The 19,673-nt window shown below is 41.7% G+C and overlaps 2 protein-coding genes across 12 annotated transcripts in view; one reads left to right on the top strand and one right to left on the bottom strand.

Annotated features, from left to right (window-relative positions):
• tmem244 (transmembrane protein 244) overlaps nucleotides 1-19,673 on the bottom strand; it is a 54,843-nt gene that overhangs the window by 8,122 nt on the left and 27,048 nt on the right. For 4 of the 11 annotated variants that reach the window (XM_063902081.1, XM_063902082.1, XM_063902078.1 and 1 more), the window contains one exon: nucleotides 12,968-13,123. The exons of 1 other annotated variant lie outside the window; for it this stretch is intronic. Coding sequence is in view for 4 of the 10 variants with exons in the window: in XM_063902086.1 (XP_063758156.1) it covers nucleotides 12,968-12,985 (18 nt within the window). In the remaining 6 variants the exon portion in view is untranslated. Of the gene's footprint in view, nucleotides 1-1,840; nucleotides 2,023-5,605; nucleotides 5,720-12,967; nucleotides 13,124-19,673 lie in introns of those variants that run through there. 6 more of the 11 variants (XM_063902076.1, XM_063902080.1, XM_063902079.1 and 3 more) reach the window with 3 other exon arrangements.
• On the top strand, nucleotides 1,500-16,951 carry tmem200a (transmembrane protein 200A). Its single transcript, XM_063902073.1, has 5 exons — nucleotides 1,500-2,138; nucleotides 11,739-11,867; nucleotides 11,980-12,254; nucleotides 12,990-13,153; nucleotides 13,819-16,951. The coding sequence occupies exons 2-5, from the start codon at nucleotides 11,746-11,748 to the stop codon at nucleotides 14,911-14,913; spliced, it is 1,656 nt and encodes a 551-aa protein (XP_063758143.1). The 5' UTR covers nucleotides 1,500-2,138; nucleotides 11,739-11,745; the 3' UTR covers nucleotides 14,914-16,951.

The following is a 19,673-nucleotide window of genomic DNA, read 5'->3' as shown; positions in this document are numbered from 1 at the left end:
CATTACATGCTTCTGTTGGCTTTTCTAAAGCCTCACTAACGATCAATCTTAAATATTCTCATTAAAATGACACAGATTCCACTTCCTGCATCCTCCATTTGCCTCATCTAACTCCCATCCCCCCATTTCCTGTCCTCCTTAACTTTCCAAAGAATCGAATTTCCCTTAAATTATCGAGCTACAGACTCATGTCCACAGCTGCAAGAAGTATGGGCTAGCTCAAAAAGTAAACTCTTTAAATCCCATAATCCCAAAAAGGCCTGTAAACAACAAATGCAACAGTCAACAAAGTAGGGCTTTGTTTTTCCTCTCCTTATTCCACCACACTCTCTCCACATTACTGCCCTCCGCTTGCTCCTTTTGTTTATCACTGCCCCTCGACTGAAACAGTGTTTTCATTTGGATCTATGATGGAATGTAAATACAGTAACTCCTGACTGACTAATGCACCGGGGACTTCAACCTGAATCAATTTATTAGTTTTGGAGCATGTTTATATCCAAAAGAAGCAAAAGAAGAATGCCTGAGGAGCCTAATTGGATTATTTTTAGTGTGTGTGAAGAGAGGTTGTTGTATATAGAGTAAAGGTTAGAGTTAGGGTCAGACGTCTTGTGGTCATGTTTAAGGTCGGGAATGGCACCCGAGGACTGACACAATGTCTGATGATTGTGAACAAATGTACACATGTGCAGCTGCACCAATCTGCCCTCTGGGTTTTTCAAATGTATTTCTGGCAAACTTAATCTCTACCATCTGAACAAATAATGGTCTTTTTGTGTGTGTGTGTGTGTGTGTGTGTGTGTGTGTGTGTGTGTGTGTGTGTGTGTGTGTGTGTCTTTCTCACACACACTTTACAATGTGCTCAAATGTCTGTCTTACATTCCCCTCACCTCTCCCCAGCTAGTATATTTTCAGTCAGCTCCAGCATGTAAATACAGGAAATGACAACCATGCCAACATCTGCAACATTTTTGCACGCCCCCCTCTTTCTCTTGTGTTTCTTGGAGACAGAAAAGCTTAACAAGTTGAACAAAAACATTGCGCACTGTGTGTGTGTTGATAACGGCTAACCTCTGGGCATTTCACATTAATCTCGCATGAACACTCTGTCAGTTGTCAGACACTCGAAACACTTATTTTTTTATTATAGCTGCAGGAAATTTCTCTCTGTGTTTTCCTGAGCTTTGCATGCTGATACTGTACTCCAATCTGGCTGCTGCCACATACAGTGAGTGCATGCATTTAACATCACAAGCTGGCCCTTTTTCCTCCCTGCTGAGCACCACCTTCTCTGTTTTTCCTTAAAACCAGGCATCCCTTATCGTCTGCGCCCTGCACATGCAGAAAAGCGTGGCACAGTGCCTTGTTTCCCTCCATAAAATACACACACGCATTCACAGCATGCATATAAATCTCTCTCTCTCTCTCTCTTTCTCTCTCTCTCTCTCACACACACACACACGCGTCTCAGTGAAAGCCTCTCACATTCCCACGAGCAGTGCGCTTTAAAGGAATTGGATGAAGCTGCCGCGTCTCTCTCTACGGCTCAGAGGAATACAAACACTCCGTTTTCTTCTGCTTAACGATTTTTCTTCAAACGCAACAACTTGCAGCTGAGATTTTCTGAAAAGAGACGATTATTTTTTCATCTGTTCTTAGTCGGGTTTGGACACGATTAACGGGAAAGCAAGTTTTACGCGTAACAGCCAGAAAGGGACTTCACATCCGCGGCTTTTGTATTCATTTCCCCATAAATAAACTTTTGACATTTTTTCTCTATGGGAATACAGAAATGAGCTTTTACGACTTTAAAATCAGCGGAATGTTTTGAATGGTTTACCTCGAGTGGTAATAGGGAGCGTCTTCGTTGAGCACAGGCTTTCTCCGTAAACGTTCCGCGCTGAATAAAGTAAACAGCCTAGACTCTTTGAAAGCTCGCAAACCCAAATTGGACTTTACTCCTTTCCCCCCCAAATCAGCGCACGAGCTCGAGTCAGTTGAATTTTCTCCGGCATGGAATTCCAGTGGAACCAACCTTCAAAGTGGAAGATGGCTTTTTCCTCCCCTCAGGTTCCAGCCTAATCCCCCCTCCGTGCCTAATGGCACAGTGACAGCCACACACTCAGCTTTTTGCAAAGGTAAGAACTGAGCTGAGCTTGACTTCTAAAACTCTTAAACACTCCAAACTGACAGTGCTACTCCATCTTTGTATTGCCACCCATATTTAATTTAAGTGTTGTTTAATATTTGATGAAGGAGGGAGTCCAACATCAGCTTGTAATCGTTCTACTGTAGTTGTTGGTGTTTAAAGCATCAAACGTCATCATTCAGCATATTAAAAGCTCATGTGTTCAAGCTCATTGAACTATTCTTATACTTGTTTGTTATGTTTTACATTTAAGTAGCCCAAAATGGTTAGATACCAATATTTATGTCCTTAAAGATGGATAAAGGTCATCATTAAGTCTAAAAAACCTGTTTTATGCACCCTCCACGCTTGTTTTAAGACTTTTCTCCCTGGTTAGAAGATCACTTTGTGTCTGCTTTTTTTCTATGAAAAGAGCAAAAAAATTGTGAAATGACTTTGAGAAACTGATGGGAACCATACGACTCTTACATGAATGTAAAGTACACGTTTAGTGTTTCGACAGCACACTGTACACTTTTCATTGTAACATGTTTGGCTTCCAGTTGTGATGTCCCAAAATCCTGCTTGCAGGTATGCTCAGATTTAAGGTGAGTGTAGGAAACAGGATGACATGAGAAAGCAGCCTTCCAGTGTCACACACAGCGAGCTGCAAAGTGAAAGTCAAACATCAAACAAGTCACAATGAGAGAAGACAGAGAGGGGGAAGGCGCTGCTTTTATTGTCCTCAGTGATTTACATGTGGGTGAATTAGGAGTAACTGTCTCCTGAGAACTGTTTGAGGAACGAGGGGTGACTTACTGAGGCAAAGGCTCTCTGTGAGGCATCTATCGCTGCCAAACACTTCACGCAGGAATGCATCTGGGTTTAATTTAAGAATCATTAAGATGTCGGGCGAGGGGCGACATGACAGCTAATCCACCTTCACACTTATCAAGCAAGTGGATAATCCTGTTTGAATACCTCTCAGGAAGGCTCCGTTAATTTGTCGGCCCAAAGACTCAGAAATGTGCCAAACACCACCTGATAGTAGGGTTATTTTTGAAACGTCCTTGTTACATTCTATAATATTTAGCGAACTTTAACATGTCTGGACATTTTTGTTTTATCTTAGTCAAAGAAATGCATTAGTATTTGAGTTCGGCTTTACTTAGCTTAAAACATTCAGTCAATCTTTTCTAGCCAAAATATAACTTTAATTATATTTAATTTTAACATAAGAAAGTTACTCCTAGTTCTCCTGACTCTGCCCGCTGTGCTGTAGACCCAAACTGCTGATTTCATTTCATTTTTAAACACTGTTTATCCTCTTATTTTCTTGTCAACAATGCTACCATCGAGCCATCTTGTTTTTGTCAGTGATAAAAAGGTTGTAGTCATATTTGTTACGTATGAAATGTACAATCGCTGATAAGAGTTAATCTCAGAGACTCCCGTCTGAGAAATAACGTTCTGGTTTAGCCAACTTAAAACATTTCCCCAGAGAATGCTCTAAAAGATGCACTAAATAACAGCTGTTCATGGAAAACATTAAATTGTTTCTTGGGCCACCCCCACAAAAAAGTCCCAGAGACTGGCACCTCAAGATAAGTGTGGGTCACTGACTTAAAACTAGGGGATGTGAGGTAAACAGTGAGTGATTTTGCTAGAATCAACAGGGGATAATTCCAGTACACACACACACACACACTTACACACACACACACACACACACACACAGGAGGCAATGACACTGATTCAGTGTGAAGGATGCGAGATTTTTAAGTAACCAAAACACTATGTATCATCGAAAATAATGAGGAAATAAAAAACAAACAAGATGGTGAAGATGGTGCAGGATTTGACACTTGAGTGCTTGCATCAGAAAATGTGCTGCTTAAAAGGTCTGAGAGACAACACTAAGAGACATATTCTCCCGACAGATGACTCACGATTGACCGTGAGACTGTAGGAGTAAAGCAAAGCTACGACACATGCTATCTGCTAATCTTTTACTCATTCCTCTGAGACAACATATTCCTTTTTCTTCTTTCCTGTGTAATCTGGAGATCAAGCAAACATAGAGATGAAACACTTTTTCAATCCCAAAAACAGGCTTCAGTCAGGGAACTGTATCTCTCTCAGGCAGAGGTCTGATATTGCTCAGCCAGAACCAAACGTAAAGGTTTAATTTTGAACTTTAGATGATTTCTTGGCACTGCAAAACGAGACGGCAATCTTTGTGAACAACCCACTCACTGGAAAATATGTTTGCTACATGCTCTAAGCAGAAAAAGAGAGTGCGACATTTTTTCTCATGATGTATCACAGAAGGCCACAGGTGTTTTCACTTTGGCCTGGTAGCCCTAGTATCAGAACTGTGTGTGTGTGTGTGTGTGTGTGTGTGTGTGTGTGTGTGTGTGTGTGTGTGTGTGTGTGTGTGTATATTCCACATGTTCCTGTATGCAGTGTTCCACTCGTTACATTGAGATACTATGATGACATCCTATAACTCCCGGCATAGTTTCAACTTGCCAAGAGATCTAATGGCATCTTCATGTAATCACCGTTTTTGTAATTTGTTAATCAAGTCAACATCCATTGTGATGACGCCCGGGGGAGTTGGGACTTATCTAATGCCACAGAAAAAGCATCTACATGTGGCTGCTAAATCAGCTGAAGTCCATCATGTGAACGCAATAAAATCAAGCAGAGTAACTGAAAACACCTGTGCAGATAAAGATTTGTTCATTTTAGGGTTTAGTAAAACAAGCTTGTGGACATGCTTGTTCCAAGTTTCAAGTTAGGGGTATTAGGGGACAAATTAGGGACTGTAGTTTCCATTAAAACCAGGTTTAACTATTAAACCTCTTTTTATCTGTAATGCTATTTTAAAGGGGCCCTATTTTGTTCATCTTGAGGTTCAGATTTGTATTTGTTTAACTTGTTCAAAAAGCTCTTTATTTTTCTCATACTGCCTGTGCTGCAGGACCTGTGTTCACCCTCTGTCTGAAACCAGAGTCCATTCGCTCTGATTGGTTAGCTGGCTCTGTTATGATTGGTCAATCACTTACAGATGTTTCGCCCCTTAGTCAATCACATACAATATGTTAGAGCTAGCCAAAAGAAGTGCGAGTGTTACATAGTGATGTCACTATGATACGGGACTTAACAAAGGAATGGAAGTGTTTCAGGCAGGGGGGGGAAGTGTGTGGGAGAGAAACTCCTTATGGAGAGAACTTTGGGATTTTAGACCTTACAGACCATTTACATGCACCAAAACCTATATAGGACATTACAGGAAAGGGAACCCCAAGAAGCAGAATAAGAACCCGATTACGTTAGCAAGAACTTTATATTTTATTTGAGCAATCACTAAATACACACACTAATTAACTTAAAACCCAACAATTGGATGTGTCTGATATAATACCAAAAGTTGGCCTGATAAATAAAATGATCTAAATAAAAAATCGATACCTGAAGGCTGAAAGACATCACTGCAAATTCCTGCGCTCAATCCAAGATGGTGGTGGTTCCTCCTCATATATTTGCAGTTGTTTTCATAGGCGCATGGCTGGTCATGTCCTTTGCCTATTTCAAAGCAAACAACTTGGGATCAACAGATGCATATGTGTTGAAAACATCCAACCATAACAAATCAGTTCCCTATTGTAGGGAACATCAAGTGTGGCAATCCATGTCTCAGCTCTGTGTCACATCACATCTCCCTGTGACGCCTTTCCTCTCACATAGTGCAGCGTGAAGCAGAAAAGCTGATCTTTGAAGGATCAGTCTTTCACATGGCAGTCCATTATTTACTACAATTCCTGTTAAACTGTAGTTTTGCAGTGACTATTTTACAACCCCACGCTTGAATTTGACTGGCCACTCTCTAGGCAGTGATTGGTTTCAGTACATATTAATACACTGCCCGGCCAAAAAAAAGGGTGACAAGCCCGTGGGGGGCAGTGCTATGATCTGGGGTTGCTGCAGTTGGTCTGGTCTAGGTTCAGCAACGTTATGTGCCCAAAGAATGAGGTCCGCTGACTACCTGAATATACTGAAGGACCAGGTTATTCCATCAATGGATTTTTTTCTTCTGATGGCACGGGCATGTTCCAAGATGACAATGCCAGGATCCATCGGGCTCAAAGTGTGAAAGAGTGGTTCAGGGAGCATGAGACATCATTGTGTGACCTTTTTTTTTGGCCAGGCAGTGTGTAACAGCATTAACAGCAAATCTACTTGATGAAATGAAAACATCCGGAGACGATCCCCCACAGGAAACACTTTTCATTGAAGTTGTGTTGTGCTGTTGAATGATGTAATGGAATAACGTTGAGTTTAACTATAGGTTAACATCAAACGAGGGTTTAACTGTGGGTTACCGCTGATCAATACAATATATCGATATTATATCAGTATCGTGATAAGGGACTAGACATTGGATGCTGTAACCATCAGTGTTGTCTTTTCCTAATTTAAAAGGCTACAGCACAGTAAAGTGAATGCTCAATTATTTTGTGAAAGCATTGCAATATCGCAGCATTATCAATATCAGGGTATTTGGTGAAATTGAATGTGCTACTTTACTTTTTGTCATACCGCCCAGCCCTACTTTGGGATAACAGCCTCCCATTTGCCAGCTTATTTGTCTAAAAATGAAAACCTGGCAGGCACAAAAACAAACACAGACATTATAAAAAGGGATCACATGAACCTTTTCCATTACATTCCTAAGCTGATTGTAACCGGCACCCATTAGTGAAAGTAATTAATGTAATATAATGTCTACACAATTTGTAGTTAATGGGCTTGAACATGAAAAACTGTATAATCCTGTAACCCAGACATAGAAAAAGTGTCCTTAAAAAGTTAGGTCACTATCCTATCCTATATTATACAAGAATTAACTTTATATTATTCATTTTACTGGACCTAACTTGAAGTTCTAGTGCTTCGTTTCAAGACTTTACTTACATGATAAGGAAATAAAAGACCTTTTGCTTAATTTATTGTCATAGAAAAATCAGTCTATGAAAATGCTCCATCAACCTGAATTCCATCTGAAAGGATTGTGATCGAAAGTGGCGTAGGTGTTCATGCAAATGAAGTACTTATGTGTGACCGTGGTATTACAATGCTTGACAATCCCTTCAGCATTTCAAGTTGAAAGCGATGTCAAGAGCAGGTTGTACAAAGATTGGATATTGTTCACTGTATTTCCAGTCTTACTCATGCAGGGAATTTCATCATTCTTTGCAAAAATGAAAAGTTCTGTCGTCAAACTTGGTGCATAGTCGTGTTGTTTTGAGGGTAGCCTTCCTGTTTGACTCTTCGCTCCATGATATCATGGCGGGTGACCTTAACAGCAGCAGCAGGGGGTGATGGGTTGTTGTCTCCATTCAAATATAGCCTAGGTATAAAACACAACAACAAAACTAGAACAGTGTAGTGTTTTTTTTTTTTACATTGAGCAATTTGGCCTCACTAAACCTTCCTAGAGAGGTTTACGACACAGAAACAAAAACACGTTGTAGCCATAATGGTAGACATAATGAACATGTTCTCTCCCTGCCTTGCTCCTGGATCATTCCTCTCATTACATTTGTCCTTCCAGCTTTCCTTCTTCCTCAGTGTCCATATCAGATGCCTTTCTCCATGACGTGTTAGCATACAGTTCACTGAGGTGAGTCATCGGAGACTAACTTTTCTCAGTATGCTTCTAGAGTCAGAAAAGTCTCTGGCGTTTGCTACATGTTGATGAAAACATCTCCTTTACTCCATGTCTCTTTTTCTTCCCCCTTAACTTACATTGTTCCTATTTCTACTACCACATGTCGTGTTCTCTTGCCTCTTCCACACTCTTTGTCGTTTTCCCACTTAACACCCCAAGCTCGATGCTAACCCGTAAATTGAGTGCAATATTATTTAGATTTTTTTTGAACGCCCCAAATGTGCCAAACTCTCCGTTTCTCACTTCCTCTCTCCTCCTTCCTTGGTGTCTCCCTTTCCCCACCGCCTTTCTCTTCCCATTTCATCTCACTTCCCAACCCCCAATTCCACTCCAGCATCCTTAGCAGCCTCCTCATTTCCTCCCCCTCTCAATCATGCCTTTTTGAAAGTGACGGGAGAGGAGGACTGACATTATTTCCACTCATGTGCTGTGACATAATACCCCAAGATAAACAAATAACAATCCAGATGACACCTGAGAAATGCTTTCGTTAAAAGGATTTACTGAAATTATGATACACCTGTCATTCCTATGCACACAGCTGGTTGTTGCTATAGAAACGTGCCACCTAGCAACAGAACATGTAGTTGCTATAGGGACGATACATCGCGTGCCGTCTCCTATAGATGATGTAGATAATATCAAAATGCAAAGAGGGAAACCTCTCCTCAGAAAAAGACATTTTTAAAAATAATAACTTGTTACATAATATATATCTGTTCCCTGAGCGGCGACATATATATTACACTATTTCCGTAGTTTTCTCGCATTGCTGTGAGTGTGCAAAGACAAACAGCAGGAGTAATTTATTCTAGTAGTTTCAGGATTAGGGTTATCAATAGGAGGCTCATTCACGACTCATTGAGCACTAATTTTGTGAAACGCTTATTAAGCGATGGCGTGAAAAACGGCTTGCATAATTTATAAGTTGTATGCGACAGGAGGTGGACACATTGATATTCATACAGTCTGTGAATGATCAGGAAAGCTGCAGAATACACAGCTAATTTCTCTCTGAAGAATCACTGAAGGATTTCTTTATGCATATTCTGCCTGCGAAGAAGACGTTTCCCTGCTTGGTGTTCAGCATGGTAACTGAATATTAATTTGTCGTTTCATGTGGTCACCGCTCACTCTCCACAGCGGAGAGCCCTGTTGTGTCAGAGCCTAAGTGGTTTCTCATTAGGCCGTCGCCGTGTCTGTTTCAGCAGCGTTTCGGTTTGTGCGCTCGTTCTATTTTTCTTACTCGTTCCTTGTTAAAACGAGAGATGCACTTGGCTTGTTTTCCACTTCTGTCCTGTCATCCCTGGCAGGAGAAGCACTATCCGTTTTTGTCGGGCCTTTCTATTCACTCCACTTTGTCCCCTTGGAAGTTTTTTTGTCCTGTTTAGCTTTTCGTACGAGCTTTCAGTTTCCTGTCATGACTCGGTGTGGAACCCAGTTACACTCATGTGAAAAAGTACTTTAACATCCCTTTTTATCTCCATCATGGTCCACCCTCCATTTCTACTGCTGTCTTCTTTCCTCTATCCATCCCCTGTACTCCCATCCATCCCTTTTTTGTCTCTCTGTTAACGGAGGAAATCTCCCCCCCTGCTCCTAAAACATTGTGTGGGTTCATATTTGACGCTCACCAAGGAGCGAGAGGAATCGAGAGAGGGAGAGAGTGAGCGCAGACACCCGAGAAACGAGGCTTGTTGTGTTTGTCCTTGTGTGATTCACCATCTGTGGTGAAGAGCTTTCTTACAGCAGTGTTACCAATGCGATGATTGACATGTAAAATATATGAAGATGCGAGAAGGAGAATCGGGGGTTGGAGGAGAGGACGTCTTGTCCTTTGTGTGATTCACGGTTTCATTGATTACTGAATATCTTTTCCCTCAATCTGAATATTTATTGCTTTGATGTATGTGGAAGAAAAGAAATGAAGGGCATGAGGAAGGAGATAGTGACCAAATAGCAGAAATTTTAAATTAGAGACGGATTATAATGGATCTGGGGGGAAAAGAAGATCGGGGAGGAAAAGAAACAGAGAGAGATGAGAAAGCCGGCTGGAGTGGAGGTAAAGAAAAATGATTCAGGGTCACAACCAGAAAGCATAAGCACACAGACTGAGGGATGGGAATGGAAGAGAGATTTTCAGATAGTGTGTTCTTGGAGGAAGAAAGAGATAGAGAGAGACGTGGAAGTAAGGACAAAGAGGGGGAGATTAAAAAAATAGAAAGACGAAGGTCATGGTTGTGATCTTGGTTCCTTACCAAATCAGTTTTTATCCTTTTATAGACGTGGTTATCCACACAAACAACTCATATTAAAAATTAAAACCGGGGAACTGATAATAGCGCATCAAAATACAACTTTTACTGAAAATAATGAGTCACTAATGTCTGACACCTGTTCTTATTTAGTGTTTACGGTGCGCTATAATACATAGTAAAAAATAGCAAAAGCCTTCAATGTCCTATGGAGAGGGGTTTATTTTTCTGCAAAAGTATAGAAACTTTTGGTAGCTCCACCTCGAGTTGACTTTCTTATTTAACAGGAAATTGATAGATTGAGAGAGTTACGGTCATAAAAATATATGTGTTCCTTACTATGTTAAATGTCAAAATGATGTAAAAAGGTTAAAACTTTTTTTTGGTGGCGATTAAAATAATCTTAAACATGTTCACTGCTGCTCACTGGTGATTTTACTTTTGACACCTCCTCTGCTGGGAATCAATGTGGTGACATTTGCTTTATATATTTTACATACCAACATGGCACTCAACAAAATACCAAAATAATCTGCAGGAATGAAGTCACAAAATTGCGATCCACCACCGGTATTCAACATTAAATATAGTCTGTTTAATCCTCTTAGTGATAAACAGGACAATGCTAATGTTCATGTGAGCCCAGATTAACAGGAATTTAAAACCTAATGAACATTCCCAGAATAATACATATTAATAGACATCCAAGCAGCCGGTGAGCAGAGGGACTATGATTCATTTTAATAATATGGCATAATTGCTGGACTGTAATTCCATTTTCATAACTGCAACACAAACGTAAATAGCGACAATAAAGCCAAGAAAAGAAAATGTAATTTGCATTTAACTGTCCAAGAATAAAAAAGACAAGCCAAGTGTGATGCTCTCCGTGTCTGTTTGTGTTCTATTATTATACCTCCTATCCTGTTTACTTAGTTACTCTCTCATAAACACAGGAAGTATGCAGTAAACACAAATCCTGCAGGGGTAAATGTATTACAGTATGCACTCAGACACACATGCATCCCCCCTGCCCATGTTGTCCTTAAGGCTGACAGCTAACAACAAACATCTCACCTGTAAACAGAGAAGATTCTAATGGGTGTGTGTGTGTGTGTGTGTGTGTGTGTGTGTGTGTGTGTGTGTGTGTGTGTGTGTGTGTGTGTGTGTGTGTGTGTTAGTTATGCATACATCTGTACACTTCTTAAACTGTAAATGGAATTTCAGAAAGATGGAAAGACGCCGACAGGTCTGACACACTTTCCCTAAAAGAGTGTGTAAATAATAAACTGTCATCTGCAGCTTTTCAAAAGTCACTGTGAGACACGCCTGCAGCTCCATTGGTTTAAAAGAAGACAAACAGAGCTGCTCAAGTTGTGAGAGATGCCACACTCTGAATATCAAGTGTCTTACACCTCCTATATTCAAAGCATCTGGGAGACTTTGGCTATGCGGAAACACATATGTGCCTCCCTTGAGCTGCTTTCAATATTGTAGCAGATAGTATTTTTCTTAATGCTAATATATTTGTACCTCTATCAAACCGTTGTTAAAACCATTCTTTCACATATATCTTTGTGAGTTTGTGTTAAATTACCATTTTCTTCCGTGTCTGCAGGTTAAGAATGGCAGCAGCAGGTGTACTAACTGGATTGGCTAAGCTAAAACGCCAAGACTCCGCCCGCTCTCATAACCGGAACTTACATGCAGTGCCAGGCCAGGGAAACGCTCCAGAAGCGGCCCCCAGGTAATTATATCCTTTTTTAATCTGCTGATTTTTTTGTACAATGGCTGTAATGATGTCATATAATGTCTCTAAAAACCACAAACTCAGTTTTCTTTCCATACATCTCATATAGAAAGCGAAAACGACGCACTGATGTTGTGATAGTACGCGGCAGGCTACGCCTCTACTCTGCCTCTGGATTTTTCCTCATTCTTGGACTGGTCATATTATCCGTGGGGATCTTCATGGCGACGCTGGGCTACTGGCCGCACAATAAAACCATGCCCTCGGACAGATCGGCAAGTGGAAGAAGAGCTAAAACGTCCGCAACAGGGGAAGGAAAAGCAGTCAAGATCCCCCACACAGATGAGGATGTGGCTAACTCCAGCAAGGGGCAAAATGTTCCAGGTAAGTGGATGGTAGGATGAAAAGTTCACTACTACTAAACACAGACTATGCATAAGAAGATAGGTGTAGTCCTTATTACACCACCTATTGGTTTGAGGACGGTCTTCAGCTTTGAGTTTGTCATTTTGGCCTTCTGGTTTTATGAAACCAGAAGTGATAAAGAGGTTGGAACTTTGTAAAACCAAATGCTGAACGACACCTTTTTCAGGAGACTAAAATGTTACTTTGATGAACTTATTTTACAGGTTTAAAGGAATAAAGTTATAGTAGTGAAACACGGACAACACTCAAACCAGGCATTGCAACCTGTTAAGAATACACTAGCCCCGCCCTAAAGCATATTCCGCTTTATCATCCATTTTACTATAAATGGGACTATTTATTTACAAAATATATACCATGCTGTATTAATGAAGAATTGAAACTAGTGGTTTGGACCGTTACCTCATTTGCAAGCTGGTTTTAATGTATAAAATAGGGTAATTTTCTTGTAGACTTCTATGCAATCAGACTTCAGACAATCAAATTGACAGCTCCTGTTGCAGCTGTAAGGCAATCCTCAAATGGCTTCAGTTTTCAGACCTGAAGGTTGCCACTAGGTTCTGAAGGTTGATTTTGCTAAAATGACTGAGTCAATGTCTCTAGACTGTGTCCTAGTACTTCCTTTTTTTCTGCTTTATAAGTCGCCATTCATCATGTTTAATAGCTCATACCTTCAATGTGCTTTGCATGTAGGTGCGCCCTCTAAGCAGATCTCGGGTGCTCTGGCACGGTTCCTGGAACAGCACCGTCACTCTGAGCGGATGAAGATGTTCGGGCCATTCACAATGGGCATTGGGATTTTCATCTTCATCTGTGCTAATGCCATCCTTCATGAAAACAGAGACAGAGAAACTAAGGTAAGGCTGAAATCACACAAATACTGGGACATGCATCTGTGTCTACCTGATGCTGGAGAAATGTAATATTAGAGTTACCAGTGGATTCATTAGAGGTCAACATGCCAAAGGCCAAAAGTACCGGGAAATATCAACAGAACTGATATTGCCTTCCAAGGTGCGAAACAGTGATTCGTTCCATAATTGGTTCTTCACAATTTACGAGGGACAATGTCAAACAGGTGTTTCAATTTTGCAACATGAGTCAATGGAAAATGAGGTTAATATTCTTCCCCAATTCGGTGTTCTCATTTCAGTTCTTCCAGCACTCTATACAAACTGCGGAGCATGCACAGTGCAGTCATCCATATTCATCATCTCTACATAACTCACATGCAAATCATATTTCAGCCAACCTCATTCCCTCTCTATTTCTGCAATTCTCCTCTGATCACATTTTCTCTCTTATGCCCTCTCTTCCCCTTCCTTGATTCCATTAATCCTCTCATTCTGCCTTCCCCTCTTCCAGGTAATCCATGCCAGAAACACGTTTTTCAAGGTCACAGACCTCCAACAAACAAATTCAAACAACAGAAATCGATGATCAAAAATTAAACATAGTCTCAGGGAATTCAAAGATAAAGATTTGGGATTCAACTGATGACATATTTTCTCTTTTGCACCAGATAATCCACATGAGAGACATGTACTCCACCGTCATTGACATCCATCGCCTCAGGCAGAAAGAGCAGAAGCAACACCATCACAGCAACAGCGCCTTTGCAAGGGAAGTTGGGGATCTGCGAACGTTTGGAGCTGATAACGCAGGACGATTGGGCAGCAACTCCCTCCTGGCGTTCTCCAATCGGGCCGGAGGCTCGGCGGAAGAGGAGGAGGTGCTGCTAGGGGACGAGGAGTATTACCGACAAGGGGGGCAGGCTAAGTTGGATTGTAGCTTTGCGGGGCTGCTGGCGCCGCTCTACAAGGATCGCTCTTACGGCGGCCCGGGGCTCGGGAGGGCTCACTCGGATGCGGTGCGCCACCAGTGGTCGGTGGACGGAGATGGGGAGAAAGGTGGACACCATGCGCGCTCTATTGTCTCCTCCTCGATCTCTGCGTTTACTCTCCCGGTTATAAAACTCAACAACTGTGTTATTGACGAACCGGAGATGGAGGCGATCACTGAGGAAGACAGAGGAAGAGAGCGGAGGGATGGGAAGAGGTCAAAGCCTCTGAGCTCCATGGAGTCTTTGGTGGTTCCTGTACCATCTGTTGCCAAGGCCTCCAAACCGCCGGGCTTACACCGGAGTAACTCAGCCTCCTCTTCCTCCTACTGTTCCTCCGTCTCCTCTTGCTCCCTCTCACCCGCGCCCTCCTCTACCTCAGGCTGCTGGCTCTCCCCGGGAGCAGCAAGGAGCGACTTTGGCTCCAACTCCTCCTTGCACATGCTCGGCAGTCACTCCAAATCTCTGGATCTGGAGCGCGGGCCGAGCATGCTCAGCGTTCACCCGGAGCAGCGGAAACACCCCAGCTGGCCCCGTCTCGACCGTAGCAACAGCTGCCGTAGCAACGGAGGCAACCGCCTCAGCAGTAAAGGCTACGAGCGGCTGGAGGATAGGGAGGACCAAGGCGAGCGGCTGTTAGATGCGTCCGTTAGGCGCGACTACAGCAAGCGGGACAAGCTGCTAATGATATCCAGGTCGCATAACAATCTGAGTTTTGAGCACGACGACTTTAACAGGAGCACGCTGAAGAGGGGCAACTCGGAGACTCGGTTCTGAAGACGCGGAACTAAAGGTTCCTGTCATGTTCTGTAAACTGAGTGTACAGTCCGTTTGTTTCAGGGGGAAACTGATGAGTTTAACAGCTGTACCCGAGAAAGGATAAACTCAAATGTGGTTTGAAAGAAACTATTTGAGCAGCGGACTGGAGAGTAAGGGGTGATGGACCAATTTTCAAAAATCAAAAGGTTCAGGCCTCATGTCGGCTGAATGCCTGCTGTGCCAGGTCTGGAGGTGCTGTTCTGTATCCGACCCTGACCTGTGAGTTCCCAGGAAAGACACGCTCCCAACAGGGATCAATGAAAATTAATTACATAACATTACAATTCTACTTTATAAAAGAGTAGTTCTAGAAAGTATTTCAACAGGTTCTCAACTTTGAGACTTCCCTGCTGTTTCATTATAACTGGTTTTGGAAATTGCTTTTTCGTAAAGTGTTACAAGGTTTCTTTCTAAGCAGGTGGCAGTGAAGCAAAGGGGAATCTTTTATAAAAGAAAGAAGATCCAGGCACAACCTGAGAAATGAGCAGGAGCTGTTTATTATCAGAAAGATTTAAAAAAGTTATTTTAATGATCTTTCCTTGTAGGGAACCTTTGAAAACAAAAATACAAAGTGCTAACAATGGTTATATAGACTGATGGCATATTCAACTGATGGTGATGGTGTTAACACAGGAGACCATGATTGGCTAACTGCAAGGTCCGAAACACATAGATATAGTGGTAAAGTATGTGTTTTGAAGGTGCTTAATGTTTGTTTGTTTGTTATAGATCCACATAGTTTGGACAAAAGCAGTTACTAAAACGTCAATAAGCTAGAGCCAAGATATAAGTTGTATCAAGACCCTCCAGGCTATAGAATACAATAACAGAGTCCATATTGCTCTGCAGTCACAGTGTTGCTGCCATTTCTCCGTGAACTTCAGTAAAGTTTATAGTCCGCTACTGAAAACGACAAGTAACAGTCTTTGGCTGTGCTGCAGGCATCTTGAGTTTGTTCCATTTATTGACTTCACTCAGGATACGCATTCTATTACCCATGTGTTGATCATTTTTGTTGACTTAGTCCCAAACCTATTCAGTATTAGAGGAAGTCCTAATATGTGAATATTAATAGACTAGAGGACAGCCAAAAGGATGAGAAATCAGGGCTGTAATTATTTTCAATAATATTCTATGAAACGTGAAATGATGACAAAATAGCAAATCACATCTAAGGAATTTCAGTTTGATAAATGACTTTAGAGAATAGCGATTGGTTCATTTTAAGTCGATCAATATATTTTGGGCTCTACTTCGAAAAAAAACCCTATACTTTAAACAGATATCAGATTATGTGTGTGTATCAGACTGCCATTGCATTCTAGCAATCAGCAAATTATCTTGTGTTATCTGTAAATCCGTCCAGCTGAAAAAGTAAAGTCCAACTGAACTTAAGTACCATTTTTCTTGTCTGTTACAGCATACATATCTGCTCTTTATCACCAACCAACATTAGCTTCCCTGCTCCCTTTTATACAATTAAAAAAAGCACATCTTGTTCATGTCGGAAGAGCGGCCAAACACACATTCCCTCCTAATAAGTTCGCAGGGTGGAAATCCTATTATCTTCCCTGCTTTGGTTGGACTTTAAAATGTGAGCCATACCGTGTTGCTTTTATATTTATTTATTTTCTCTGGGACGATATTTACCATGTGCTAATGATTGCAGTTTGGAAATCAGGAATTCAGCTACTGAGCAACATAGTAATAATGTCTCAGCGTATTTTGTTAACATGTCGTCCCAAACTGAATATCTGAAGACACTGCTCTTTCTATCTTCAGTATGTGAGCTTTTATGATGCCTAAAGATACATTTGAACAGATTAGTCAATGTACTTCTAACGTTCTCTGTGCTACCTTAAATGCAACACATGTTGAATGATTAAACATCGATGGAGCCTTTTTTGTGTGAAGGACTCTTAGCAGAGAGTTCCATATACCGGTTCCAAAGCAGTTTATTGGTAAATGTTTAAAATAAATTGTATTTTCACTGAAAGGTGTTTTTGTGTTTTCAACCAACACCGAATCCTACGCAAGGATTCACACATAGAAGCGACACTTAGGGGTCACTGAGAGGCAACAGCATCTCCTGGGTATATGAAGACACACACACAAACACACACACACACACACACACACACACACACACACACACACACACACACACACACACACACACACACACACACACACACACACACACACACACACACACCCCCCTAATTCCTTTGTCTTTCTTTCTTTCTCTTTCGTTGTCCCCTTGCATACAAAATAATAAGCAAAGGTCTGGATGAGTCATCCTGAATTATCATATGCTCCACAGCTGTTTGAAACACACACACACACACACACACACACACACACACACACACACACACACACACACACACACACACACACACACACACACACACACACACACACACACACACACACACACACACACACACACACACACACACACACACACACACACACACACTTTACTCACATGAACTCATACATACATATTCCTTCTCAAACGCAAATATAGACACACTAAAGAACTTCCAGTGCCGTGGAAAAGCAAGAGGCTGCCTTCCTCCTTTGTTAAAGAGGGCACATGTGATAATGCTAACGCTTCCTGAAGGCAAGAAACATCTTTAGGCAGCCGAGATGGATGATGCAACATCCAGTTACCATTTAGCAGGTACACCAAAGGAAATATTTGAAGTTGAAAATGTTCTTTATTCGCTTTAGATTTTAATGCGAAAATAAAATAAAGGCTGAACTTTTGCAGGTATTAAAGTTGCCATTACTCAGTTCAATTTCCATCCCATAATGTTGGGAGTATGTTGTTGCCAGGAAACATTAGGAAACAACATTGCCCTTGTGTCTCTTCAGCAATCAATTCACTATCATCACATCCCAGATCACTATAACCCTACAGACCTCAACATTTTATTGCCTTTTTTCCCCTGAATGTTGCATCAAAGTCACACTTACCAGGGTGCAGAGGCTCTTGGGATACAAGACTTCCTGTAACTACATTTTTGTTGCTAACTGCCTCTCCTGTTAAAACAGATGGCGGAGTAATTGAATCAAACGTTCCCAATGCTTTCCTGTTGTGCGCCTGGAAATAAATCCAGAGAAGCTAAATGCAAGGGGCTGTTTTTCTGTAATCCTTGGTGTTTCGACAGGTGGTGCATGCACATTTCAGTTTCCTCTTTCCGGGGGACACAACATAGCAATAGCTCTGCATCATCTGGGGATTTGTTTGCACCTCCATAGGCTGTCACAACACTTCAGCTAGCTGAGGGATCAGCAAGTCCTTGTTGGAGAGAATAACAGCTTGGCAATATTCTGCAAATTGACATGGCGTGCCCTGAGGCAACTGATTTAAATGTTGTCCACTGAAGCAGACCCATCAGTTATTATGATTCATCTTGAGGAGAAATTGTGAACAAAATTTCAGGGACATTCATATCTCAAAATCACAAATGTCGATATCATGGTGCCACTGGAGGAAAAGCCAGGATAAACAAACGCCCCTTTTCCACCAAACCGGTTCCAGGGACGGTTCCGTGCTAGAACCTGATTAAGCTCTGGTTCTTCCTGTTTCCACCGCAGCGGGGCCTGCTCTAAACACCAAAACTGGTTCTTAGCTGGCCCCACTTGGCTGCCTGGCAAGAACCAAGAACCAATATGTCATGCTTACGTCAGAGGCGGGATTAAACTCAACAACCACAAAATGCCACAAGTTTTGTTCAGCAACACACACAACGACGAACCAGGATGGATGCCACCAAACTAAAGCAGCAGTGGAATGCTGAAGAAACAAATTACGCCCTCAGGATTTGGTCCACGCAAGAGGAAGCAAGAGCGACATGAGCATTGTTCATTACAATCCGCCATTGTTGTTGTTAACGATGTGAGGGTTTATCGCGCCTTGTGGGTGTCATAAGCAGGCAGGTAAGCGGTTGCGTCATGCGCAACGATGACGCAATGACGCAGCTCAACTCTGAGCGGTGGAAACACAAGTGGTGCTACAGAGTAGAACCAGATAAGCACCAGAAAAGCACAAGAACGGGTTTGGAACCAGATTGGTGGAAAAGGGGCAAAAGTCATTAAGATCTACTGTCTGGGGACTTTGAATGTGTCCAGATCCATCAAGCAGATGTTGAGGTATTTCTGTCAGAACCAACTGTCCAAATAACTGTAGTGAAATCCATATGACATATCTGGAAGACATATTAGGGAACCACCAATCCTTTAGGCAGAATTATATTTGTACCAACTGTCAATCATCAGACCCACAGCCTGAAATGGACAGCTGGTTTCGCTAAATATAAAACTGAATATTTGAGTCCATGTCTTCTGTAGGCACCGATGAGCTTGTAGCTGAAAGCCAAAGACAGGGTGTGGACACACAGAGGCAAGGGTGCTACAAATAACCTGTGAGGCGGAGTTCTGGTTCAAAAGGAACAGAAAAGAAAATATTTCAAAATCATTGTTTGGTGATGAGTTTTGAAATTAATAGTGAAGAAAGGAAAGAGATTGAATGAAGTGCACAAAGATGCATACACACAGAGGCGCCCAAAGATAAAAATTAAACATCACAGAGTCTACCAAGATCCCATATAGATATCCACATTATTGGAAATGAATAACTTTGAAAACCTGAGGCCCAGGTGAGCTCTCTGTGGTTATGTGAGGCTGAGAGAGGACTGATTTTTGAT

Source organism: Eleginops maclovinus, chromosome 15 (assembly GCF_036324505.1).
Source record: "Eleginops maclovinus isolate JMC-PN-2008 ecotype Puerto Natales chromosome 15, JC_Emac_rtc_rv5, whole genome shotgun sequence".
NCBI lineage: Eukaryota > Metazoa > Chordata > Actinopteri > Perciformes > Eleginopidae > Eleginops > Eleginops maclovinus.
Note: the sequence above shows the minus strand (reverse complement) of the source record. Positions and strands in the feature narration are given on the sequence as shown.